Raw genomic sequence first — 26,008 nt, 5'->3', positions numbered from 1 at the left:
AGGGTCCATTGCCCCTCCCCCTGACGTAACACCAGGAGGCGGGGCCCAGCGTATCAAGCCTCGCTTTCATCTAGAGACCTGCATGCTGCATCATGCCAGCAACGAGGCTTGCAACGCACAGCTGTGACCTTATGCACTGAAGTCCTTAGTCAAGGGATTGCAATGCTACAAATTGAGGGCAACACTGCAGTAACACTGCAATGAAACTACATTGCATGTATTAATCATTTGCAATTGGTTATTTTTCTAAGACAAAATCCACTGCTGTATTTTTGCACTAGTTTTGCTAAATGAATCAGTGTGAGTCACAGGCTCTGGTTTGCATTAGTGTGATCTGGGATGTAATAGTTAGGTGGTGTTGGCAATTACTGTGGTATGCTTAAAAAAAAGTATAAATATATATTTTTAAAAAATGAAGAATATGATCCCAGAAACTCATTTGGTCTGAAAAAGAAAATACACAATGTTCAATGTAGTAAAAAGAGTTATGAAAACTTGGTTTTGTGGGAAGAGGACATTTTTAATTCTGTACCGCAATACAAAATACCTAAGCCCAACAAACTAAGCATGGGTTATGTGGCAACCACGAGGTCCCATGAGAGGTAAGCGGGGGTCTCTGTGAAAACAATTGATAATGGTGAATATTTCATTTTTCTATAACTTATTTGGCCCATATATTTTATTTATTGGCTGTTTACATTTAAATAAATGTATAAAGCCTTTTATGTTGTAATGTAAAAAATATATTAACTATGATACTGTAAAATATCTTCGTTAGAATAAGACCATAAGCCGTAATGTAGCAGCGGCTTTGCTAAAAATATATTCTTCAAAGGTTGATTAAACCATGTTGATAGTATTAAACCCAAGCATCTCAAAACACCCTCCAAGTTACATTGTCAAATCACAATATTATTTTTGAAGATTGCAATGGCAGTCAATTAGGAGTGTCCACAAATTATTCTTTTTTACAACACCTATCCAAAATGGAAAACTACTGTATTGTTACAATAAGGTGAACAAGCTAAAGGGGGGTAAATATATCACATTGTTTCTCAATAGGATAATGCGGCTTTGTCCAATCCAAAAAAATCAGGCAACACTAATTGGCTTTATTGAGGGCATTGATGTTCTTAGAGTTAATCACCTTTAATGTGAAACATGTACTTATTTGTGTATTGTGTAAATTGAATACATTTTAATGTTATAGGTCCTCTGAAATTTGAGCAGATGTCATAGTTATTTTGTTTATAAAACAGAAGACGAAATAAAAATAGCTGGAGCTGATTCTCAGGACCAAAAATAATCTTATCGTTACAAAGATGATATAAAGTCTGTACTAACGCCCAACCTCATAAAATAAAATGTAGGTCTCCAAATAGTATTTCACTGATCATTGATTGAGTGATGTGCGGGCAATTTAATAAATTCCTGCTGCTTGGTCCCTCAATGAGCAACACCACTTTATTTTGTACATCTAAACCAGTCTGACATATTTTTAGATACCATTTATGTTTTGTTGACCTGTGGTTGCTATGCAGAATGCCACATTTATTTATAACGCGCTGCATAAACTACAGTTTATTATGCACGCGATTCTCAGACTGTTTCAAGTCTCCCCTTTCCCACAATAAATCTTTCCAATAACCCAGAGTTTTATTTGGCTTTTATGTTTTTCTTCTTTTCCAGACCTTCTGTTATCTGTTTCACCAGCTAGCGGTAAATGTCCTGCCTCTTTAACCATCTGTTCCTTTCAGCTGCTCTTTTCATTTGCTATTTTTCCTGGCTCCTGTGAAGATTCCCTCATCATCACTTACTCCCACTGCCAGGCTTTTGAGCTAGTTAAAAAGTTTTCCTTCTTGGTGCATATCAAAGGCTTAATTAGAATCTAGGTAAAACCCCTCTAATAATTTGGTTACTCAACCCAAAAAATCTATCAGCTGTGTACCCCAAACCATGCCGCCATGCACTTTGCAGGCCAGTTGATTCTGCATGTTGATCAATTCTATCTTTCGGCTGTTTTTCCATTTCCGACCACTGAAGCCAAGTTCCTTGACCTACCAGCCTCTTTCCTTGTGAGTGGTTCTACATCTGTCAGCCTAGAGACCAGCAGTAATAGCTAGTTGGATACGTTGAGTTGCCAGCGTGGCCCAACCCTCAGCCACTTACAGTATGGCAGAAAAAGAGCAGATTTCCCAGGCTGAAAATACCCAACATGAAATGAAACCGTAAGAGAAGAAAAAATAGCAAATGGCACAATGAGTTTAATGTATTAAAAAAAAAAAAAAGAACATTAGGCTGCTTTTTCAATATTCTGAAAATAATTGATCCTGTCTGGCCACCTTACCTTTTGCAGCTGGCTGTGCATGTTCCTTCATGATGTCATAATGCTCTCTGACATAAATGCACAAGAGTTGACCCACCCTTCCATGTACACGTTTATGACTTGCAGTAACTGTGGTCCCTGCCAAGTGTGTCATCCGTATCTCTCTTCGCTCAGCAGACAATATGAATGGAAACAGTTTTTAGGAGATGCCTTCAGGCTCATTTCACATATTTCTTTGCTCATTTTTCAAGTCCTTCTAACACCCTGTGTTGCAATTGTAGTAGCCCCGTTGAGAAGCCTCTTTACTTCGGCTTCGCCAATTTAAATTCAGCCTCTACATCAGGGGTCTCCAAACTACGGCCCGGGGGCCACATCAGGCCCCCCACAAGATTTTATCCGGCATCCTATCTTTGTAATTGTCACATTTCTCTTTTGTTCTGAATCATATCGTGCTATTTACCCTTAAAAAGATCCAAATAAAATGTATTCATTTAAAAAAAAAAAAAAGAATATTTGGCCCGTCGAAAATGTGTAGAATATACGATGTGTCCCTTGTACTGAAAAGTTTGGAGACACCTGCTCTACATGTACTAAATAATTCCAGATAGAGACAAAATAAAGCTGAGGAAGCAGTATTCCTTGAGCTAATCTCAGTGGAGTGAAATGAAGAACAAAACAACTTGCATAGTTTAGTACGTTTTGCCATTTGAGTCGTACGTTCATTATTTAACATATTCCCTTTGCTTTAGACTCTATGAGCAGAATCATCAACATTATTCGAGGATCCTGACTGACGGGTGTTTCTGTTTTCTCGACAGCATCACAATGGGAGGAAAACCTAGAAATCCAGTTGTCATTTATGGTTATAAAAATGTTGATCTACAAGTGGACTTGTGTGGTGTAGGAACACCGGAGTAAGGCATCGGATATATTAGCCGTGCGCGTGGCGGAGTGCGTGGTGCGCGCCTCTATGGGAAGCGATCCGTGGCCTGTAGGATTCCTATGACTTGCGTGGCGGGGAGGTGTGGCCGTGATGTCACATGAGCGGTTCTCCCTCATTGGCTGAACCGCCCACGTGACCCTGCCGTTGCGCAGCAAAATAAATAATTTTTATCTGCCGAAAAATCGACCCCGCCTTGTCGCGCCCTATGGCCGGCCTCATTGAGGTGTGGCCTTTTGTTCGCGCCGCGCGCACAGTCGCACACAGTATGGACGCGGCATAAGAGTCAGACAGAATTCTTAGTAAATACAAACAAGTGGAGAAAAGCTGTCGGGGGCTGATTGTATATGTGCCAAAGTGGCCGCTCGGGCTGTTTTTGACCCAAATTCCCCATTGAAGGTTTTCCCTTTTTAAGCCCAGTTGCATGTTAGGACTCTGACTTGGATTCCAGATGCTGTGAAGCCACTTAACCATGTTGGAGAAGTGATCTGCTCTATTCAAATGAATAAGACTACAATTGTGTCCAGTACAGGGTAGTGGCGTCACAGCAACATGAATCAAGGGCCTTGGAGCCCTAAATTGCTACTCAAACAATCGTAAACTCCGAAAACAAGCAGGTTGATGATTCCCAAAGATTAGATATCTTTCAATCCCATTCAAAGCAGAATTCACATGCCAGACAGGTTTAAACAACCTATTCTTACCTACGAATGGACTCGCCATTGTAAACTGGATACATGTCTATTGTATTCTAATAGATCTACAGTATCCAAAGTAAGAGAGCTCAGCATGAGAGACAAACCCAAAGAAACCATATTCATTTGGTCAATATAAGCGTATCACGGTATCTTGCTTACGTCCTGCATAGTTAATGCCACAGCAAAACCTTAGTGAATAAGTACAAAGTCCAAGGTAACGGCATATTTCTTTTGCATTCCACACATACCGTCAGATTATAGAAGCAAAAAATAAATAAATCAGCATTTAATTCTTCAGTACCTACTTGGACATAAAAAAAAGGATCACTAATGATTGCAGTCTGATTTATGTATTTGTTTAAACTTTAAAGTACCCCTCCTCATTACTTTTGTCCATTATGTTTTTGCTGTTATATGATTGCTGGAGAATGTGAATCTGTTCAAATGGCAAAGGGAAAAAAATTAATAAATCAAGGTTCACCAATGAAAATCGCATTACAAATCCTAAACGAAAGCAGATTAAATGTTCTGTTCAAGGAGGTTTAAGTTAAAATTTACGGCTCTTTTCACAGCTTTTTTAATATGATCAATGTAGCAGAGAAAGTCTAATATTGAATAAATGAGGCAGTAAATCTGGGCATTCTTGGACATAGTCAAGGATACTTAACAGATTATGGTCCAGATATAATAGTGCTAAATCTTAGTGCTATTTAAAACCCAACTTGTAAGAGTCTTAGAAATAAATTCTATTTAGTCTAAAGAGGCAGTTTTTGGATGAAATTCACCCCCCCCCCCCAAAAAAAAAAAATTCTGCAAAACCCTAATTAATATATCTTGACTGATCCCAGGCAGTATAGTATCCTGAGCTCATGGGTGGGGTGGGGTTTGGAGGGGGGGGCTTAATAAGGCCCCAAACTGCCCCTCAGTGTGTGCAGAAAGAATGGGTGGTATAGCTGTAAATTACTGCAGGAGCTTCCAAAGTCTTGCCCCACAATGCCTCGCTGCTGTGGATGCAAAGCATTGTGGGGAGAGACATTTGGAAACTCATGCTGTAATTGACGGCTATATCACCAACACTAGGACGCCGTTTGGGGCCTTACACAGTGCGCAGTCCACACGGGCTCAGGAACCCGCTATATGCCTGGGATCCGCCATTACTGATTTGTTTGGCAAACCCCTTGGAAATCCCTCCCGGACCTCCTGTTGGGAACCACTGTTCTACATGGTTCATAGCACCAGCCCTGGGCGTCTTGTATTTAATTAATATAGTGCACGCGGCGGCGTGCGCAGCTAGGAGGCATGGCTCTGACATCACAGTGTCAGGCCGCGCTGTGATTGGCTCGCAGCGCGAAAATACAATTGCGTGCGCGTCTGAAGTATAGCAACTGCAAGGTCATACCCTGCGATTATCGTTGACGCGCGCACTATGTTACAGCCCTTAGATTGTAAGCCTACAGGGTCTGTTTTCCTTTCTCCCAATATGTACTTTATTGTTTGGTGGTTCCTATTATTAATATTACGTATATTTAATTTAAATGTCTGGGTGCTAGTTTTTGAAAGCTTTAAGTATAAAGTTGGCTCTTTATAACCAAAATATATGCTTTAAAGGAAGAAATCAAGTCCAACACTTTCATCAACAGAGCAGGTCACAAATGCATTACAAGGCCTACTAGCAGTGAAAGGGTTAAACTGATCGAACAAATTTGATTTTAGACCAGGAGTGGGCAACTCCAGTCCTCAAGGGACCCCAACAGGTCAGGTTAACAGGATAACCCTGCTTCAGCACAGGTGGCTCAGTTAACTGAGACACCTATGCTGAAGTAGGGATATCCTGAAAACCTGACCTGTTGGTGACCCTTGAGGACTGGAGCTGCCCACCCGGTTTAGACTCTTTCTAGGTGGACTCCCCATTGGCAACCCAAGTGAAAAATGATTGCAAGTGTTCTCTTAAATTGTAGACAAACATTGTTACACTCAGGTGAGCATTGAGTCGTGTATACTAATAAATAGCTACTGTAGCTAATTTATCTGAGCAAAACAGTGACGTTCTATTTATTCTGATAAATGAGCGAGGTTGCCAATTTCTTTCTAGCAGCTGTTATTAGGCCGTGCGTATAGTGCCAGCGCCACTGCCCAAAAACAAATACATTGCCGCCGCTAATAGTAAGCGCAACGGCGGCAATGCGACGGAGCGACGTCGCGTCGCGGACTTTTTTTAAGCCGGGAATATTTGATTTTTCAAGGGCTGTCGTCTCATGTGACAGCCCCTGAACAAATCAAATGCTCGGATGCCCGCGACGCAGCCACAAAGCGAAATATAACTTTCGCTAGCGGCGACGGGTGACGTCGCCGGTCACGGGCGCTATACGCGCGGCCTTAGTTAGCAATATATTTCCATCCAGGGATAGGATATCGTTTGTAGCTGTGGAGCTATGTGTTTATACCAGGGTTGGCCAACTATTCCTCAAAGGCCAGCAACAGGTCAGGCTTTCAGAATATCCCTGCATCAGCACAGCTGGCTCAGTCAAAGACTGAGCTACTGATTGAGTCACCTGTGCTGAAGCAGGGATATCCTTAAAACTGGACCTGTTGGTAGCCCTTGAGGACTGGAGTTGGCCAACCTTAGTTTATACTCATGGCTGCATTATAATCGAACTGCGATGGGACTGTCTCTTTAGAATTGCCACTAGCAGAATCTCATTAATTACCAATTAACATAATTGCAATTAACTTTGTCGCTAATGTCATCCTAAACATAATGGGATGTTATTCCCGCTCTGTGCCCAGATGTGTGTTGGTTAATGTAATGCTGTTATGCACATCGGCACGTGTTTGAAGCAGTGTTATTTAATTCTGCTTCACTTGCAGTGCCTCTTCCAATCTTCACAACGTGCATTAATGACTATTAGTTCTTTTCAATGGATCAAGGCACCTACATTGCTGTAATTTAATTAATTTTCAATATAGAAGTAATAAAATTTTATTATTTTTTATTTCTCCGGTGATTCTGGGTCAATTGACCTGAATAGCAGTAATTTACTGCAGGGCTACTATGCCCATTGATAGGTACTATATATAACATTGAGTGCTTATTCTAGGGGGAAACTTTTTCTGATCATTCTTTTGATCAACACTGTTATTATCTTTCATGCTTAACCAAGATTTCTGGCATATCTGCATGTAGGAGCATGGCTGAGTGGTAGGGAACATTCTGGAATGTTGTTAGTTGACATTCTGTATAGAATGACACAGTCCAGGTATGACATAATATAGTCTTTCCAAGGTTCTGGAATAAATACATAAAAATCAACCACCCATGAAGATTTGGACGAGAAAATATTAATTCCATCAATGTGTCATTATTACTAGTTTAATAATAATAACAACAACTTTATTTATATAGCACTTTTCACAGTTACAAAAAGGGAAAAGGTAGAAAACATTCAAGGTTATAAACGAGACCAAACAAAGAAAGTTACAATACAGGAAGGGTCGGTACTGTAGCTACTAAATGCCGGACAGGTTATGGGGCATGAATTAAATGCCTGGGTAAACAGGTAGATTTTGAGCCTGTTTTTATAGATTTACAGAGAAGGGGCTTCTGGAACTGTACAAGGCAGACTGTTCCAAAGAGTGTGTTAAAGTCAATATATTAATCTACAAATCTACAAGTGCAGAGCTGCCATGCGTACACCAATCTATGAGGGCCTAAAGATACAGTTACTAAACATGCAAAAATATAAACTAACTGTACATGCAAAAGTATAAACTAATCTGGAATGAGAGTCTGCATTGTATGCATGTATTATTGGCGTTTATTTGTGAAGTGCCAACATATTTGTTAATTATGTCAACCTCTTTAGTCAAGAATGTGACATCCCCTCCTTTTTTGTCGTCCCCCCCACCTCTTTGGTGATAGAGCTGGTCTTGCATGGATGGAGGTCCCTCTGTTTCCACTGAACCTCATCTCCTAAAACTGTGCTGTATTCTCTCCTCTTCATATTATTTCAATGGTCTAAACCAAGGGTGCCCAACCCCAGTCTTCAATCCCCCCCCAACAGGTCAGGTTTTCGGGATACCCCAGCTTCAGCACAAGTGGCTCAATCAAAGACTGGGCGTCTGATTGAACAACCTGTGCTGAAGCAGGGACTGATTGTGCCACCTGTGCTGCAGCTGGGATATCCTGAAAACCTGACCTGTTGGGGGACAAGGGGGGGTTGAGGACTGGAGTTGAGCATCCCTGCTCTAAGCTCCTCCAACTCTACGAGACCTTGCCATAGGAAGTCGAATTAGCGTTACTACCATCAGACCTGCACACACCCTATTGTCCCCACCTCTATATACTGGAGGCTACATTTCAATAATGGTGGACATGTGATAGAGTAAGCTGGTTTTCAGAACATACAGCTCCAGACTGTACAGAGGCAAATGGGTCACTGTTCTCTTTCATCCATGCTTCGTGACCCATGAGCTTGGTGACCGAATGGTAATCGTTCAACAAGTACTTTTCGCTTTCACTATTTCCACGTTGTAGGCGCAGACTTCCCAGAATCTCTGGCCCGGTTTCCTTTGAGGCCAAGTGGTTGTCCTGCTCGATTCCTTACGTCTCGATCTGTTCCGTCAGCTTGTGCAGACTCTTCATCGTACCTGGGTCAGGAATGGCGACAGTTCCATCAACTTCCAACATACATAATAATAGTTAAGGCTTCTCTGGCAGCAACGAGGTTACAAAAAGCGCTATAAGAGGATTAATAGTATTTCAAAGCATCATAACAAGCAATACATGTCACAATTCAGATATAACTCACATGCATTCTATGCTTTGCTTGGGGTTTTCAGCTTGACGGGTTTAATAATGTATATTTTGTTTATTGACATATCTATTAACTTTCGTTATACAATTCGTTTAACATACATAATTAATTTCTTCCATACATAATGCGAGGGCACAAATATGCTGCGCGTCAACACGTTGAACCCCCGAGGTGCTTCCCCTTGGGAATATGAGGAGCTGTGAAACGCATCGGGGATCTACATGGTCACTTGCACTTTTTTGCTGGAAATGTTTTTTTTTAGAAACAATCTAATCAGTTACTATGAACCGGGCAATGTTCTTTATAGTCTGGGCAGATCATTAGCGCACACGCTCTTCCGACCACATTCTGGTATCTTAAACTCTTCCGTGACTGCAATTTCGCTTTGCAAGTACTATTACAGGAGTATCTTCAACTTATCAACCAACAGAAGTCATATATCATGCCCCGAGTAGACAACACACACCTGTCCTACTACAATTAAACATCAGCGTGACTCCAGGTTCCACGTGGATCTCTAGCTATATATTTAAATTAGTAGGGAAATGTACATGTGGCATTGAGGTTACGTCTGCATCCTTGCTAGACATGGGAGGCGCGCAACCCGGCACGCTGTAACTATGGAAAGGTTCACGCGTTGTCTTGGTAAGAACATCTATGAAACCGTTTGAGAAAGGGTTGAGATCTTGTAAGTAATATCGAAATCTTACTGCAGGATGTGTGGAAGATTAAGACTTAGAGCAGCTTATCCCTTAAGAACATTGAAATATCGGAAAAAATGAATGTTATATGTTGAGGATTACATTGAATGTTATATGTTGAGGATTACATTGCAAGTGATGATGAAACCCCAACTATGCTACTGTATGTACTGGGAATAATCTACCAATTACACGGTCAAATAAGCATACAGTGTTTCTAATTCACTTGTAATTCAAAGACATGGTCTGGTGGTTTATTTTGAGAAAAAGTTGGAGTATGACCTATACCAGGCCTGCACAACACCAGTCCTCGAGGGCCGCAAACAGGCCTGGTTTTCAGGATACCCCTACTTCAGCACAGCTGGCTCAATTAGTGGCTCAGTATGACTGAGCCACTAATTGAGCCAGCTGTGCTGAAGTAGGGATATCCTGAAAATCTGGCCTGTTTGCGGCCCTCCGGGACTGGAGTTGTGCAGGTCTGGATACCATAAATAAATAAATAAAGCAATAGTAATGTTATAAAGAGTTAAAATGTTGCCACACAGTGGGCTTTAACCAGCCCGGTGGTTACAGGTTGAGTGAGAAACAGGAATATACATAATCAGAGTGTTTCTCAACACTTAAACCTTTTTTTTTTTTTTTTTAAATCTCCTCTATAGAGGAAATACAGCTGAAATATTTACTTTATATTCAGATCCTTACCAGACCTGTTCAGTTCATTGTTTGGGGTCCATTTATACTGTCCACCAACCCATAAAAATAATATGGTGTCCTTTCCAATAGCTGTAATCCTAGTGTTTGGAGGGAATATCAGAATTGTCAACTATAATGTTTTGGGGTCTTTGTTTTCTAGGCAGAAACCCCTCTTTTGCCGTGAGGTCTGTAGCTTGATTGCCATTTGCCACTCTGGCTACCACAGAAGTCAGGGAGAGACGGCAAGAAGCCGGTGAAGGCAGATACAATAGATATGTTCAAAAAAGGTTGGACATCTTTTTAGAAAGGAAAGGTATACAGGGATATACCACATAAGTAAACATTGGAAGAGTGTTGATCCAGGGAGTAATCCGATTGCTGATTTTTGGAGTCTGGAAGGAATTTATTTCCTCCCTTATGAGATATTATTACTTGACATTTCACTGGGTTTTTTGTTTGCCTTCCTCTGGATCAATATACTGTAAATACAAATATAGGATAAAGTATCTGTCATCTAAATTTAGCATAGGTTGAACTTGATGGTCATATCTGTTTTTAACCTCATCTACTATGTAACAATGTGACTACTGTATGTAAGTATGTAAGAAGAGAAAGCCAATCAGTGTGCTCGTCCTTAGGGCAGTGAAAAGGCTGCAGGTGGAAGAGTTTAGAAACATATTTTTTTTACATATTTGGCTTTAACAACTTTGCTATTAGGGGCTTTTTATGCAACAAGCTTTTTCCCCCTACCGAAGAGGGAGACCAAGTGCCCCAGACAAGCTAAAACATTGTATAATAAATATGACTAATGCCAGAATTATACGAAGAATTGTAGACACGATCACAACTTACAAGATTTCATAGTTCCCGAGAGCTTCCTTGGGTGGGAATCTGTTCCACTTACAGTCAGGAATGTCTCCGTTAGGCACAACGATGTTAAGCGTGTCGTTTATGAGGTTGTATTTCAGGATGCGATCATTAGCCGTGCTGGATGTGAGGGATGGAGAAGCGTTAACCTGCAACAACAAAAACAAAACAAAAAAAACCCTCAGAACATTTTGCATTTAGCCCGAGGTTCAGTTCAAGCATTGCACGGAAAATCTGCTTATACCATAACATGGCGTGAAGGGTTCATTGTTGATAGAAATACTTGTAATGGAGAAAGGATCGCAGCTTTCCTGTACATGGGAAGCGGAGACTTGTGAAAGTATGTGGAAAGTCTCGGCTTTAGGAAAAGGAAGAAAGGATGAAAGGCAGGAAGGAAGGAAGATGTAACAATGTGAGTCTATTGTTTGCCTAATGAAAGGCAAAGGGGATAATAAAATGTGGGTATTTGAATCTTATAACTCCTTGCCTATAAAATGATTAGCCCTGGTCATTAGTTTTAATTAAACTAAAACAAGTGGTTATCAACCGTATTTTTACAGCACCTCAGACATACTGTAGCATGTTTGTGGATAACCATCCAATATCTCATTCATATGAAGCGGTCCACCAGTGCTTTAGTGGCGGGTATACGCAATATACCCTCTGTTATTTTGTAACCATTAGGGTATACCCTGTGCTTTACTTGGGAGAGCGCATGGGGGCCGGGTCGGTGCCAACTTCTGCAGCCGGTACTGAGTGTTGCCAGGGGGGCCCGGCCAGCGCCGGAAACTTCCCCAACCCGCCCTGCAGCCTGGCAGCAAGCAGAGTCTCAGGCGGCGGCAGCAGCTCTCCCTCCCCATGTTGGTGCATCTGGTTGCCAGCGTCGGAAGTCGGACCCAACTTTCGCCAGCGTGCCGTATGCTGCTTGGCCAGCTCTGACTGCACAGCCGACTGGAGCAGCATTGCAACAAGCCCTCTTCTTCCCCATCCCTCCCGAGCACAAGCTAAAATTCTCAGAGGGGGGAGAGGGGATTGAGCGACTGAGGGGGAGATTGTGGAGTGGAGGGATTGATTGTGGGGGGTGGGGTGGGAAGGGTGTGAGAGAGTAGGGGGGGAAAGAGTGTGAGAGGAGGGGGGGGAAGAGTTAGAGAGATGGGGGTGGAGAGTGAGAGAGAGGAGGGGGGGGGGGGAGAGTCAGAGCAGGGGGGGGGAGAGAGAGGGAGGTGGTGTATGAGGGAGGAAGAGTAAGAAAGGAGGGGAGAGTGACGAGGAGGGGAGAGTGACGAGGAGGGGAGCGAGAGGGGTGTGCGAGAATGGGGAGAGAAATAGAGTGGGGTGAGAGTGAGGAGGTGGGGGAGTGGGGGCTCGCAAGGCCGCTCACACAGGGATCCCGGTGAAAACTCCAGATTTGTTGTGCGTTTTTATTTGGGGGCACTTTAAAAAAAAAAATTTAATTATCCTTCCGGTAGCGTGGTACGGTATATTTACCCTCTGGGTATTTTTTATGACTACAGCACTGTGTTCCCCCCACTGAACATATGCTGGGGATCACGTGGCGTGTGGCTGGCACACACGTAGGTATTCCTATGACACGGCAGAGTATTGGTGAGGGCAGTAAGCCTCAGAACACAAGTGGAGGGGCGAGGAAGGGAGGGAGCAAACACAGAGGGAGCACCTGCTTTCCCCATTATAATCAGTGTGACTTTGAAATGTAAAGTAACGACCTTCACGTGTAGTTACAAATGCTTTGGTTATTCCTAAATTGTGGTGTGGCTGAGGCACGCCGACATTGGGTTGAAAACAAGTGACCTGAAGGTTATGTTCCCCAATTCAGTTTCAGAACCGGCTTCACTTGTCATTTCCATCCGTGGGACTAGTTCTGCTAATTTGATCATTTGGCTGAAGTTGGAGGAAATGGGCATTTAACTTTAAGGTGCTAAAGAAGCAAGGGGGTTAAGAGTCTGACACATGCTAGAAAAAATAAATAATAACTTCTGTACATGTCTAAGATCACATTGTAAACTTTCCCAAGATAAATGATCTTTTCAGTAAGTCCCCCTGACGAAGCACGTAAATGCGAAACGCGTAGGTCACGTGAGGTTGCTGCATGCGTTTTCATTGGTGGAGCCTCAGATCGGTTGAGAGAGGGAGGATCAAGGTTTTCCCATTCAGCTGATGGCGTTTGTGGTCGGGACCCACTCTACCTTTACCCATCAGCTGTGTATCCGGCGGTGTATCTGTGATCGCTACACCTTTTAAGCACACATGTATGTTTCATTCTGCTATTAATGTGTATCATGTTGTCCTTTAGAGGACTTTAACTAATACATCCCATATTTTGCAAACTGTTCCTCGGGACGCTTTCTGCTTCTTGTCTTTCTGCGCCACTGTGAGCGCACTCCTGGGAGCTCACATTATAGGCGTTAGTAGAGTAATCCTGCGGACGGCTGCACGGGGAATACTGTATTACACCACATTTTTTGGGACAGCATGGAGCGCGGATATCCTTATCGATTGGCTTTTCAATAAGTCATTTAATAAATGCGTTTAGGTTTATTTCCACAAGTAGTGTTGTTTCTATGTAAACTAAACTAACCTCCCGTGCTTTCCTTGTAAACACTCATCCAGCCCACTACACAGAACTGGATCCTTTACCTCGATAAGCCAAGGTTTCAGCTTGTCATCGATGATGATGTCATAACCGTAACATTCAAAGCAGTGTTTGTCATTGTTCATTACAGGCTGGAGAAGAAAAAAAAAAGGAAGAATTAAAGACGAAACGCAAAAAGACCCCACCCCATTACAAAGCTGGCACATCGGAAGAGGGGGAGATCCATATGTTCTCAAATATGACAAATGGATGCATTCACTGGTCAAAAAAGCATCACAACTTATAAGCAATCTTTTGAATGAGGCTAAAGTTACTGGATGGTCCAGTTTGCCAGGATCGGCGCTGGGTTGCACAGGTGTACGCAAACACAAGTGTCAGGTGTAACGACAGTACGTGACCAACTGTCCCAGTCCATAGGTCTGTATGTCAACAATCACTTTATACACAGTATAAAAGGCCCATTAAAACTTATTAGGATCATCAAATCCACGATTTGTAAGTGATAAAGTTCTGCAGATTACATTCCCAGAGCTGGCTCCTGTTCTGGCGCGTGTAGACGGGGTGGGCGCGCGTGTAGACGGGGTGGGCGCGCGTGTAGACGGGGTGGGTGCGCGTGTAGACGGGGTGGGCGCGCGTGAAGACGGGGTGAGCTCGCGTGTAGACGGGGTGGGCGAGCGTGTAGACGGGGTGGGCGCGCGTGTAGACGGGGTGGGCGTGCGTGTAGACGGGGTGGGCGTGCGTGTAGACGGGGTGGGCGCGCGTGTAGACGGGGTGGGCGCGCGTGTAGACGGGGTGGGCGCGCGTGTAGACGGGGTGAGCTCGCGTGTAGACGGGGTGGGACTCCCTGTAATGTTGTATCTTTCCTGTAGACTGCATTAAAAAATATGTTTAAAAAAATGTTTAAAATAAATAAATTAGCAAACATACCTTTCCACAAACTATCAGAAGATGTTATATTTTTACAACTGCTGCTTTCTTTTTCTACATTAAATTGCTGGCCAGCGTGGCCGTTTCGTGGCTGAGCCTCACATAAGACGTGGAAAGAGCACTGGGGAAACCACAAACACACGTCGGAGCAATCAAATGATCCACTAGGGCAGTGGTGGCCAACTCTAGTCCTCGAGGGCCATCAACAGGGCCAGGTATTAGGGATATCCCTGCTTCAGCACAGGTGGCTCAGTCATTCTCCGTCTCCACATGTCCCCCTATGAAATCACTGCCGGATCATGTTGGTGACAATACAAGGCGTCAATCGTCCCACAAAGAAAATAGTGGATAGAGCGAGCACACGTCCACAGAAGAAAAACGGGTTACCGGTGGGATACAATGTAACTGTGAACGTACAAATCCAATGCGCAGGCGCGAACAGATGACATCGTATGGATCTCGCGAGGTCAGGAAGGGGTCTCCGACTGCACATGCGCACTATCACAGGACATACACCTGGGAGCGCGGGCGCGGGAGGATGATGTCGTAGAGGAGTGACATCATGGAAACGGAGCGAAAATCAAGGACATTTGCACAGTGGAATAGGACTCACCTGGGTTATCAGGTACCACATTTATTATAAAGACTGGATCCGTAGGGATCAACCGTATACCATTCCATGACAAAGCCTGCCCAGGCGGCCGAAACGTTGGAACATTCTGGATTTAATAAATATTTCAATTTGCAAAATCCGTGGAGCCTCAATCCGTGGAGCCTCAATCCGTGGAGCCTCAATCCGTGGAGCCTCTCCGCTTCTTTTGTCCTCAATCATTCTGAGGACAGTGGCAGGTGGGGAGTTTGACTGGGGCGGTCAAACCGTAACGCAGCTGTACTAAGGTGAGCTCAGGGAGGACAGAAACCTCCCGTGGAGCAAAAGGGTCAGTTATTCTGACTGAGCCACTGATTGGGCCACCTTTGCTGAAGCAGGGATATTGAAGCAGGGATATTCTTAAAACCTGGCCTGTTGGTGGCCCATGAGCCCTGGAGTTGGCCGCCCCTGCACTAGGGACTCTCACATCCCAATGCAGCACAGCTATCACAGAATTACATTTATGTTAGAAAGGTGCAGTTCCCCCTCCCCAAGATGACCAATTTTAAAAGTGGACCCCACATGACGCCCTTTTAAGCAGATTTCTAACCATTTTTTTTTTTCTACGTGAAGGTGAAAGAAAACGGCGCTAACTCTATTAGTGTACACTAATAATATACAGTGAATGTTTTGACCAAATCAATTAATTGTTAAACAGTGATATTGTGTTCAAATAACGTGATAATATTATTAAAAGGTTCAAACCCCCTGCTCAAACCCAGCTGGTGGGGACTGGTTTCGCTAGTCCCACAAATCGTCACTCTCCAGTTGTAATCCAGGGGGAGGAGAAATTTACTGACAGATACTCACAGAACCGCGACCGGAAGTGACGTATCGGGACGGAGCGGAAGTGACGCATCGTTGTAAAAGTGAAGCTGAAACATCCATCAGAGAGGCTGTATCCCAGTGAAGAACTCCACAGTACCTGCGGGCAGCTGCTATGGGAAGGTGATCGACCCACAGAAGAGGGAACCCACGAGGGGAGAGAGACCTGGATCAATGCGCCCACCGCTGGAGGTACAAAGTCCCTGAGAGTGGTGGTCCACACCAAGTCACACCGGAGGAGGCGGGTGAGCCTGAAGTGTAAACCAATTAATCTTCTCTCTTTGATCACAATGATTGTGGTACATGCCTGAAATACTTGTTTTTATTGTAAGTGTTCATTTTTAAAACCCCATAAAGTCTAGTTTTTTACATCATACTGGTCTGCACTATGGTCTGTATTTCTTTTACATACACTTTGCTGCGGAGCTGAGAGCTGGAGACCCTATCACCTGGTGGGAATACCTGCACAGCAGAGACCATTGAGTGTCAAAACCGCTTGATTTTGACTTACATCTTGTAAGTAGACATCACATATGAGCCAAGAAAGAACGCAGAATTTATATCACTTGAATTTTATTGTCTGCACTTAGATTGTTTTTTCCTGTTTTATGTTCTTTTCCCTTCATGCTCCCCCTGGATTACAACTGGAGAGTAACCATTTTTTTTGTCAGTGCCATTTTTTATGTAAAAAGGCCCAAAACCTGCAGCAACTCGGCCTGTTTGTTCACTTTCTCCACCCGGCAGAACTCAGCAGTTTGACATGCAGACTACAGCAAATAAAAATACTACAGTACTTGTGGGTACATTCACGCCTCAGACAGGTCTCCAACCCTGTCTGTCCCAATTATCACTTAGGCTAAGTCCATGCTGCCGAAGACCGCGCTGAGGTGTCCGTGCGCAACGCGATCACATTGCCATAAGGCATTGATCGCGCCCATAGACTGTGCGACCGCAGGAGGGGGCGAACCAGCCTCGGGATATGACGGACACACCCCTAGACACGTCCCCCGATGTAGCTTCACGCGGGTGAGGTCATGGGCCTGGCCTTAGCATACACCGCACTACATTCTGGGTAATGACATGCAAATGAGCACAGTGTGTCAACCTTATCTGGAAAGATGTAATATAATGTATTTGAGGTTCTACTATAATCACTAAATCAGCCCCATCAAGTCCCACGCATTAGGACTGTGTTTTATGGTTATAGCCCCCTCGTGGAGGACTTCTTGTATCTATAAAGGGATGATTGCCTTAAGGGGTTAACGGTGTGGGCTCACTCAAGTTACTCCCCTCCACACCGTGTGATGTCAATGTAAGGGCATATATAGCCTCCCCTTATATTCTTGAAGCAGGTTCTTCAGAGTTCTGACTGGGGTGCTTCACTGTGAGTCCTGTACATCGGTTTGTGTGTTTAGGAATATGTAGTAAGATGCGCACTGCCACCTGTAACAGGGACTTATCCCTCTTTAAAGAAAGCTGCCTCAGAGCTCTGAATCCAGCAGGGAGCCGATTCATTGCAGCCACTCAATTGGCCAGGGTCCACCTGGATAATCAGAGCTCTAGAAAAGCCTTGTGTGAAACTGACACAGAGATTTCCTTGGCACACAACGGTGCTGACACAGGAGAGAGACAATGTCTTGAGCACAAAGGCGGTGCTGACTACAAGACACAATAAGACCAGACTGATATTCCTGGGAGCGGCTGGACTGCAAAGCCTGCATCTGGAGAACTGGAACCGCCGGACCAGTACATTCAGATAAGACTTTTGTACTATATACAGTATTACTCCCTGATAAACCGTTCTATGTTTTTGGACTGGGAACTGGCTCATCTAGCCAGTTAAAGATAGTTAGGGCATATATTGTTTATTGAGTCTTCAAAGTGGAGTAGGTTTTTGTTTAGCATGCTGCACAGAGTTTAAAGGAACAGGCGCCATAAAGCCAGGTTATAATTTCACCAAAATCGGTCCCCATTAGCATACCTCTGCACACATCTTACACCACCCTTTATTGTTTCCTAGTTAGTAACGTGCCCTTTCTAAGCTAGCCCCTGTTAAAGGAATGGGGAACTTAAGTTTGTGGGAGAGAGATGCCAATTGTCCTGGTCTCAAAGTGTTGAACCTACCACTGCTGTCCTCATAGGGTTGCCTATACTGCCGCCGGCGCGCACATTGATCTTGCCCGTCCAGGAGGTCCTCACTGCATCCTAACCTCCCTGCAAGCTGTTTCCTCTCCCTCCTTTCCAATGGTTACTTAAGCCATGCACCTCCCCTGGCTAGGACTGGAAACTACCAGGGGAAGAAGTCCCGAGAGTTATTATTTGCCATTTACATTGGTGGAGGTGCCGCTTGCGTCAATACCAGTGGAATGTTTTAGACGTCTATCAATAAACCACCTTTTTGTTTTATAAGAGTTCCTGGCGCCCATCTTTTTCTCATACTTTCATCCAGGCCCAGCCTGCACCTACCCAGCACCCTGTGTAGGCCCGAGAGACCGAGCCCTGCCATTGTACATTACTATCTTTTAGAGCCGGGTCAGGAGGGTTACAAGGTCTCATGCAGTATTAGGTCAATCTCACTGTGCTGGGAGACGCAGAGACAAAGTCCTAAATCTTACCCCCTACGTCATAACCTCACCCCCGTCACTGACCCTGCCTCTGACATCAATAACTCTGCCCCCATCACTGACCCTGTATACTGGCATCAATGACCCCACATCCTGGCATTACAGACCCTGCCCCCATCACTGACCCCACATCCTGGCATCACTGACCCCGCATCACTAACCCTACATCCTGGCTTTACGGGCCCTGCCCTCACCACTGACCCCGTATCCTGGCATCACTGACCCCGTATCCTGGCATTACAGATCCTGCCCCAATCACCGACCCAGCATCCTGGCATTACAGTCCCTGCCCCCATCACTGACTCCACATCCTGGCATTACAGTCCCTGCCCCCATCACTGACTCCACATCCTGGCATTACAGACCCTGTCCCCATCACTGACCCTGTATCCTGGCATTACAGACCCTGTCCCTATCACTGACCCTGTATCCTGGCATTACAGTCCCTGCCCCCATCACTGACTCCACATCCTGGCATCACAGATCCCGCATCCTGGCATTACAGATCCTGCCCCAATCACCAACCCAGCATCCTGGCATTACAGTCCCTGCCCCCATCACTGACCCTGCATCCTGGCATCATTGACCCCACATCACTAACCAAGCATCCTGGCATTACAGTCCCTGCCCCCATCACTGACTCCCACAACCTGGCATCACAGACCCCGCATCCTGGCATTACAGACCTTGCCCCCACAGACCCTGTATCCTGGCATTACAGACCCTGTCCCTATCACAGATCCCGCATCCTGGCATTACAGATCCTGCCCCAATCACCAACCCAGCATCCTGGCATTACAGATCCTGCCCCAATCACCAACCCAGCATCCTGGCATTACAGTCCCTGCCCCCATCACTGACCCCGCATCCTGGCATCATTGACCCCGCATCACTAACCAAGCATCCTGGCATTACAGTCCCTGCCCCCATCACTGACCCCCACAACCTGGCATCACAGACCCCGCATCCTGGCATTACAGACCTTGCCCCCACAGACCCTGTATCCTGGCATTACAGTCCCTGCCCCCATCACTGACCCCACATCCTGGCATCACTGACCCCGTATCCTGGCATTACAGACCCTGTCCCCATCACTGACCCCGTATCCTGGCATTACAGACCCTGTCCTCATTACTGACCCTTTATCCTGGCATTACAGACCCTGTCCCCATCACTGACCCCGTATCCTGGCATTACAGACCCTGTCCCCATCACTGACCCCGTATCCTGGCACTACAGACCCTGTCCCCATCACTGACCCCGTATCCTGGCATTACAGACCCTGTCCCCATTACTGACCCTGTATCCTGGCATTACAGACCCTGTCCCCATCACTGACCCCGTATCCTGGCATTACAGACCCTGTCCCCATCACTGACCCTGTATCCTGGCATTACAGACGCTGGCCCCATCAATGACTCCACATCCAGGCATCACTGCCCCTGCCCCCCAAGACCTTGCATCTTGGCATTGGAGACCCCGTATCCTGGCATTACAGATCCTGCCCCCATCACCGACCCCGTATCCTGGCATCACTGACCCCATCAGTGACCCCGCATCCTGGCATTACAGACCCTGCCCCCAGCAGACACGGGATCCCCTGCTCCGGAAGCGAGGAGGGGTCTCACAGAAATGTCACATTGTGAGGCCCATTCTCACGCTCTGCAGTGGAGGACCCTTGACTTAGTGAGGGGCCTCGCAGCCATATTTAGGGTTTGCTCCAATTTGTTAGGCATAAAATACACCGTTTAAATAAAATCACTGAGCAGGAAAAAAACTAGGGAGGAAAACAGATTTTGACATCATACGAGATCTCTGGTAAACAAGTCCTTAAATAATAATAGGAAAGAGGGAGGAAAAAAACAAAGCACTATATCCAGTGCTGTAAAAACAGCCGATGAAACCACAAATATGCGCTGACTTCCGGGTACATCACGTGCCACGGGCGCTGAACCCATGACCTGCGACGTCCATGGGCGCAGTAGTAATGCATAACCCCTACAGGCGCGTGACATCATTATGCATTACTACTGCGCCCACTGACGGGATGACGTCGCAGGTCATGGGTTCAGCGCCCGTGGCACGTGATGTACCCGGAAGTCACCGCAACTGGTCCACGCGGCTCTGGGGTAAGTATAAATCGCACTCCTTTTAGAATTTGTATATTCACCTTGATAAAGGACTGTCTAAGTCCGAAACGCGTTGGTGTGTTTTGTAACATATTTTTGATCCAATAAATAGCTTTATTACTGGGAACGTACACCTTGTGGTTTCATCGGCTGTTTTTACAGCACTGGATATAGTGCTTCGTTTTTTTCCTCCCTCTTTCCTGTGAAGATTCTCCAACAACGGATGCACATTCAACCTGGAGGTGCTGGATCGCTGGGACTTGCTGTTTATCGTGGATCAACTTTCATAAGTGAGTCCGTTCCAGCTTTACCTCAATTACATTCAAAGGATCGTTTGTCTTCTGGTCATCAACTGGTAATTATCCTTACCTCTGTGCCTTGTGGGATAGCTCATTACCTGACTAGATCCATCAGGACATTCACATGCTTAAAGGTTGTCTTCCTATTATATTCACTATTGCCTTACATCTCAGTTTTGTCTTTAGAGCATCACACATTTTTTCTATTGTCTTAAATAATAATACAAATAAACACGTCGGGTGAACTGCCTATAAAATACAGATCTCGACTGAGAATGAGGATTAAAAAATGGTAATCAGCTGGGTACAATTAATTTTCACTTGTGCTTAGCATTCTAACTAACAATCTGTATTTTACCATTTTGGCTACATTGTAGGAAATACCGTTCTGTGATAGCAGAGGTCTGCACAGAAACAAGACGAGGAATTCCATCCGAAAACGGGCCGTTCGGAGGCGTCGGCGGATGTAGAATAAGCCCTTAAATCTGTAGACGGCACACACACAAAAAGCGGACGAGATGCTCGGCCCCCCTGCTCTGTCTCTAGAAGATTGTGGTATCGCAGAACCGTATCCCGGTCCAACCTTCCAGGAACTTTGCTGGCTTTAAAATGTCGGTTTCTCTTGTGAGGTCTACTACATGGGATGTGAAATTGGATATCATACTTTGCGGAATATAAACCACATCACTTACGTGCCTGACTGATCCCAAAAACGTATGGTTTCAAAGGGCAGACTATAAGCAGTCACCACTGGCAGCGAGGGGTTAACCCAGGGGTGGGTAACTCCAGTCCTCAAGGGACACCAACAGGTCAGTATTGTAGGATATCCCTGCTTCAGCACAGGTGGCTCAATCAGTGGCTCAAGTGAATGAGCCATAAAAGGCGCTGCTTGCCTTAGTGCCGTAAGGCAGCACCGCGTGGCCTCGGAATCCCCTGCACCGGGGTGGCACCCCTTTCCATCGCCCAGAGAGAGTGCCTGTCTCGTCTCCTGGGCCTGCTAACTCTCTATAACGGGGTGTCCAACTCCAGTCCTCAAGCTGAAGCAGGGATATCACAAATACCTGGCCTGTTGGTGGCCCTTGAGGACTGAAGCTGCCCACCCCCGGGTTAAACCCAGTTACATTGTTTTAGTCGACTTGCCCTTGGTTCGCGATTCCCGGCATGTTTTCAATGCTCTATATTAGAAACAAAGACCGGTTATTGCATTTCCTACACTCACCTAGAATACAAATCGCACGGACAACGCATTGGGGGGAACGCAACGAGGCTGTGACAACAGAAACTAGGGTTTGAAACCGACTTTGGTAAAGCGTTTCCATCCATTCAGGCTCCATATGGGCGGCTCCCGAAGACAGGGCCGGATTATTCCCATACTGTTTTATAGTCTAGCATACTGCATGCACTACGCAACAGTACTAAAGTACACCACAAAAGAAAGTAGCAAAACCTGTGTGTATGTGTGTGTACACACATACAGCAATTATAGGAGTTGTGTTGGTCATTAGAAAACATAAATACAATATATTTTAGAGTGTAAGCTCTTCGGGGCAGGGATGCCTTTTCCTATTGTTAGTTTTATTTCTCCAGCGCTTATTCCCATTATGTGTTAAATTATTATGTCACGTGTGTTACTGCTGTGACGCGCTATGTACATATATATATATATATATATATATATATATATATATATATATAAAAGAGAGAGAGAGAGAGAGAGAGAGAGAGAGAGAGAGAGAGAGAGAGAGAGAGAGAGAGAGAGAGAGAGAGAGAGAGAGAGAGAGAGAGAGAGAGAGAGAGAGAGAGAGAGAGAGAGAGAGAGAGAGAGAGAGAGAGACACATTTTTACATTTCCTAAAAACTGTTCTCTGTCACTTTAGCAATAATTATTCTTCGCATAACACATAAAAGCCCTTTTGATCAGGCACAGACATATCAACTCTGACTTATTTTCTGTGAGTCTCACTGATTTTTATCATAAGACGCCTCAGACTTCAGTAAAGACTCAAAATATTTCCATTAAAATACAATTTTTGTGGTGCAGAACCCCACAATCTCACGGATTTTGGTCCATGGGTCACCTTGCAGGAATCCGTGGAGTCTAGTGCTGGACAGCGCAGTAAGTGTGTGGATAGCCATACTACTTCAATAGCAAGTAATTATGTTTTAAATACAGTTTCGCATTAACCACTTAATAAGCGGTCTGCAAAAATTGTATCCAGGCCTCAGACCACATGATATACCAACTCTGTGATCAGACAAGACTTTGCTCCAATAGCGCCACCTGCTGCCAGCTTCGAAAACAAAACAGGACAAAATATTGTGCCCCACGTAGCCATGATTTTAATGTCATGGTTATCCTGAAACTATTTACATATGTTAGTCAGTCAATGTGTACTTTATTTTATTTTGACATATAATATATTTGAAAGCATATTAAAAAGGAGCAAACCCAAGCAATATTCAACGGTTTTTTGGAAATAAATCAGTTCTGTAGTATTAGATACTGACTGCATTTTGTTTTTTTTATTATTCAATTCTTAATGGCATTTTTAATGAGTTTTAATACACTGAGCATCCTTTGATCTCTATAGCAGGTTTAAGCCCACCTCCCCAGCAAGATCTTTGCAACACTTTCCTGTTTGTGATCATTTGTTGCCCATAATATAAGAATACATTGTAGCTGCTGAGTTACACTGACTGTAGGATTTATCGAAATGAATAGGCAGCCATTTAGTGAATCCTGGGAAGCAGGAACTTTGCTGATCGACACTAACATCCGGCAACTGGATTTCACCGCCTGGTATACTCAACATCTTCTAAAACTATGCAATCAAACTAAGCGCTGTGAAACGCGTAGAGCCTGAGGTGCAGTGCGAGAGTGAACTAGGTCCAGCCAGGTCGGCTTCCGTAATCACGTTATCTAGCACTGCCGGTGAGGGAACCCCGCCAAGCTGAGAGAGAGAAGCCAGCCGACAGAAAGGTAGCACTCACCACTCCACAGATAAGCAGACTATAAACACACTTGTTTGGGAGCGCATTACTTATATCATGTTAACCCTTTTGTTGAATAAAATATACTACACCATGGTCTCTTGGTTTTAAGCTTCTGAGAGAGAGTGAGTGTGTAACCAATGAGGTGCCACAGAGGTTCACTCTTAACAAGCAGCAGCAATAGGAGATCTCCGTACTCAAAATCTTGTGGGACCAACAAGCTCATCGTTTGTAAGCAAATCGAGGGTGTAGATGTTTAACCACTAAGAGCATTCGTCATGGTCGCCTAACACCACGACATTTCTTAATATAGAATAAGAACGCCTGACGAAGGGGCCTTGAAACTTTGCTTTAGTTTGCCCATGTAACTGCGTGTCTGCTAAAGTTTCCTCTCCCTGTGTGTTCTGATCTTTCTGTATTGCTGCTTTTTTTTGGATACATTAAAAAGGAGAAACTTGGTGAGACAGAAAGGAAAATGTGACTATCATTTTCTCGTATTTATGTTCTACGTGCTGATCCCGTATGGGTTTTATTTTATAGTTGTATTGTATGCATTCAGCGGTATGGATGCAGGATCCTAGCACCTCCATCAGACATTATACAACTCAAGGCGAGTGCATATTCGGTCTATTTTTTTATTAATACAAAATAAGAATATAAACAGGGGCACTCATGCTAAACAGCTGTATACAATACTGCCGTGGCTGCCCACAGAGCCTGGACCACGAAACGTACAGAAAGAACAAAATGCAGCACTCACGTGGCCTTCAGCTTTAGTAGTATTTATTCAAAGAGATATTTCGGTCTCAGGATATGGATGTTTCTCAAAATATAAAATCAAAGCGGTGAGACTGAGTACTACAGTTTCCTCTTTCTAATAATAATAAAAATATCTTTAAACATTTTGGCATAGTTTTCAAAAATCATGAGCTACATTTTGAATATCCCTAAGAGGAGTATACCAGGCGATTAAATCCAGTTTCCGGAGGTTACACCGTGTCCTGCGATTCTTCTTCCTGTTTGGAGAGAATGCTTCCGGAACAGCGAGATATACTTAATTCATAGAGACTTAAGAAAACATAGTTTAATCCAACGGTGTGCAGTAAAAAGAGAACTCTAGGTGCACAAAGTAATAACTGTTTCAAATAGAAGCTTCCTGAATTGAAGTCAGCATATCAATCAAAAGGCCAAAAAACAGTATATTAATGGAAAGGCATTTATGAACTTATACTCTGAACACCCAGGTCAATGCGACTAAATATTATCCTTGCACCATACACACGAATAGGGTTGCCAGGTGGCTTCTTAAAAAAAACGGTACAAAATGGTGAAAGGTGTGACATGCTGGACACACAAATCCCAATCTGCTCATGCTGTTTCCTCCTCTCCTTCGCCCCACCCCCAGGCTTCTGACACCTCCTCCTGATTGGCTGCTGCTGGGTAAGGCCTCGCTCAGTCAGGCGATCGTCACTCTTTGAGACTAGTAGATGACAGTTGTCACACTAGAAACTGCTTGTGGCGGCAAACTACAGCGTTGACGCTGCGACATTTTGCCGCCACAACCCAAATTGAAATTTGGGGCTGCAGTCGCGTCAGCTGGTTCAGCCAATAAAGGCGAAACAGCTCCGTGACGTGTTCGTCACGCCCCCACGCCCCCAAACGCCGCGACCCAAGTCCTGCAGTTTGAGCACAAATCGCTGGACTGCAGGAGTGCGCGGCGGAGGCGCGGATGTAGCAGCCAGTCTGAGTTTGGCCTAATGCAGCCAATCAGCATGGAGGAAGCTGCCCAGGCCCCTTGCCACAGCCCTGCTCAGGGAAAACTCACGGCCCCCCAAGCCGATCAGGTCACTATGTCCAGAGAGGTAATACCAGACACATACATGTCCAGAGAGGTAATACCAGACACATACATGTC

General features: G+C 44.7%; 1 protein-coding gene across 2 annotated transcripts in view; it reads right to left on the bottom strand.

The window, feature by feature from the left end:
- Positions 1-7,303: 7,303 nt before the first annotated feature.
- The window catches only part of TTLL1 (TTL family tubulin polyglutamylase complex subunit L1), a 123,060-nt gene continuing 104,355 nt past the window's right edge, over positions 7,304-26,008 (bottom strand). For both annotated transcript variants that reach the window (XM_075602801.1, XM_075602802.1), the window contains exons 8-10: positions 13,695-13,781; positions 11,025-11,188; positions 7,304-8,611 (exon numbers count right to left, since the gene is read on the bottom strand). In XM_075602801.1, the coding sequence (XP_075458916.1) occupies positions 8,482-8,611; positions 11,025-11,188; positions 13,695-13,781 (381 nt within the window). In that variant the 3' untranslated portion in view covers positions 7,304-8,481. The remainder of the gene's footprint in view (positions 8,612-11,024; positions 11,189-13,694; positions 13,782-26,008) is intronic.

The sequence above is a fragment of the Ascaphus truei genome, chromosome 5 (assembly GCF_040206685.1).
Source record: "Ascaphus truei isolate aAscTru1 chromosome 5, aAscTru1.hap1, whole genome shotgun sequence".
Classification (NCBI taxonomy): domain Eukaryota; kingdom Metazoa; phylum Chordata; class Amphibia; order Anura; family Ascaphidae; genus Ascaphus; species Ascaphus truei.
This window is presented reverse-complemented; position numbering and strand designations above follow the sequence as displayed.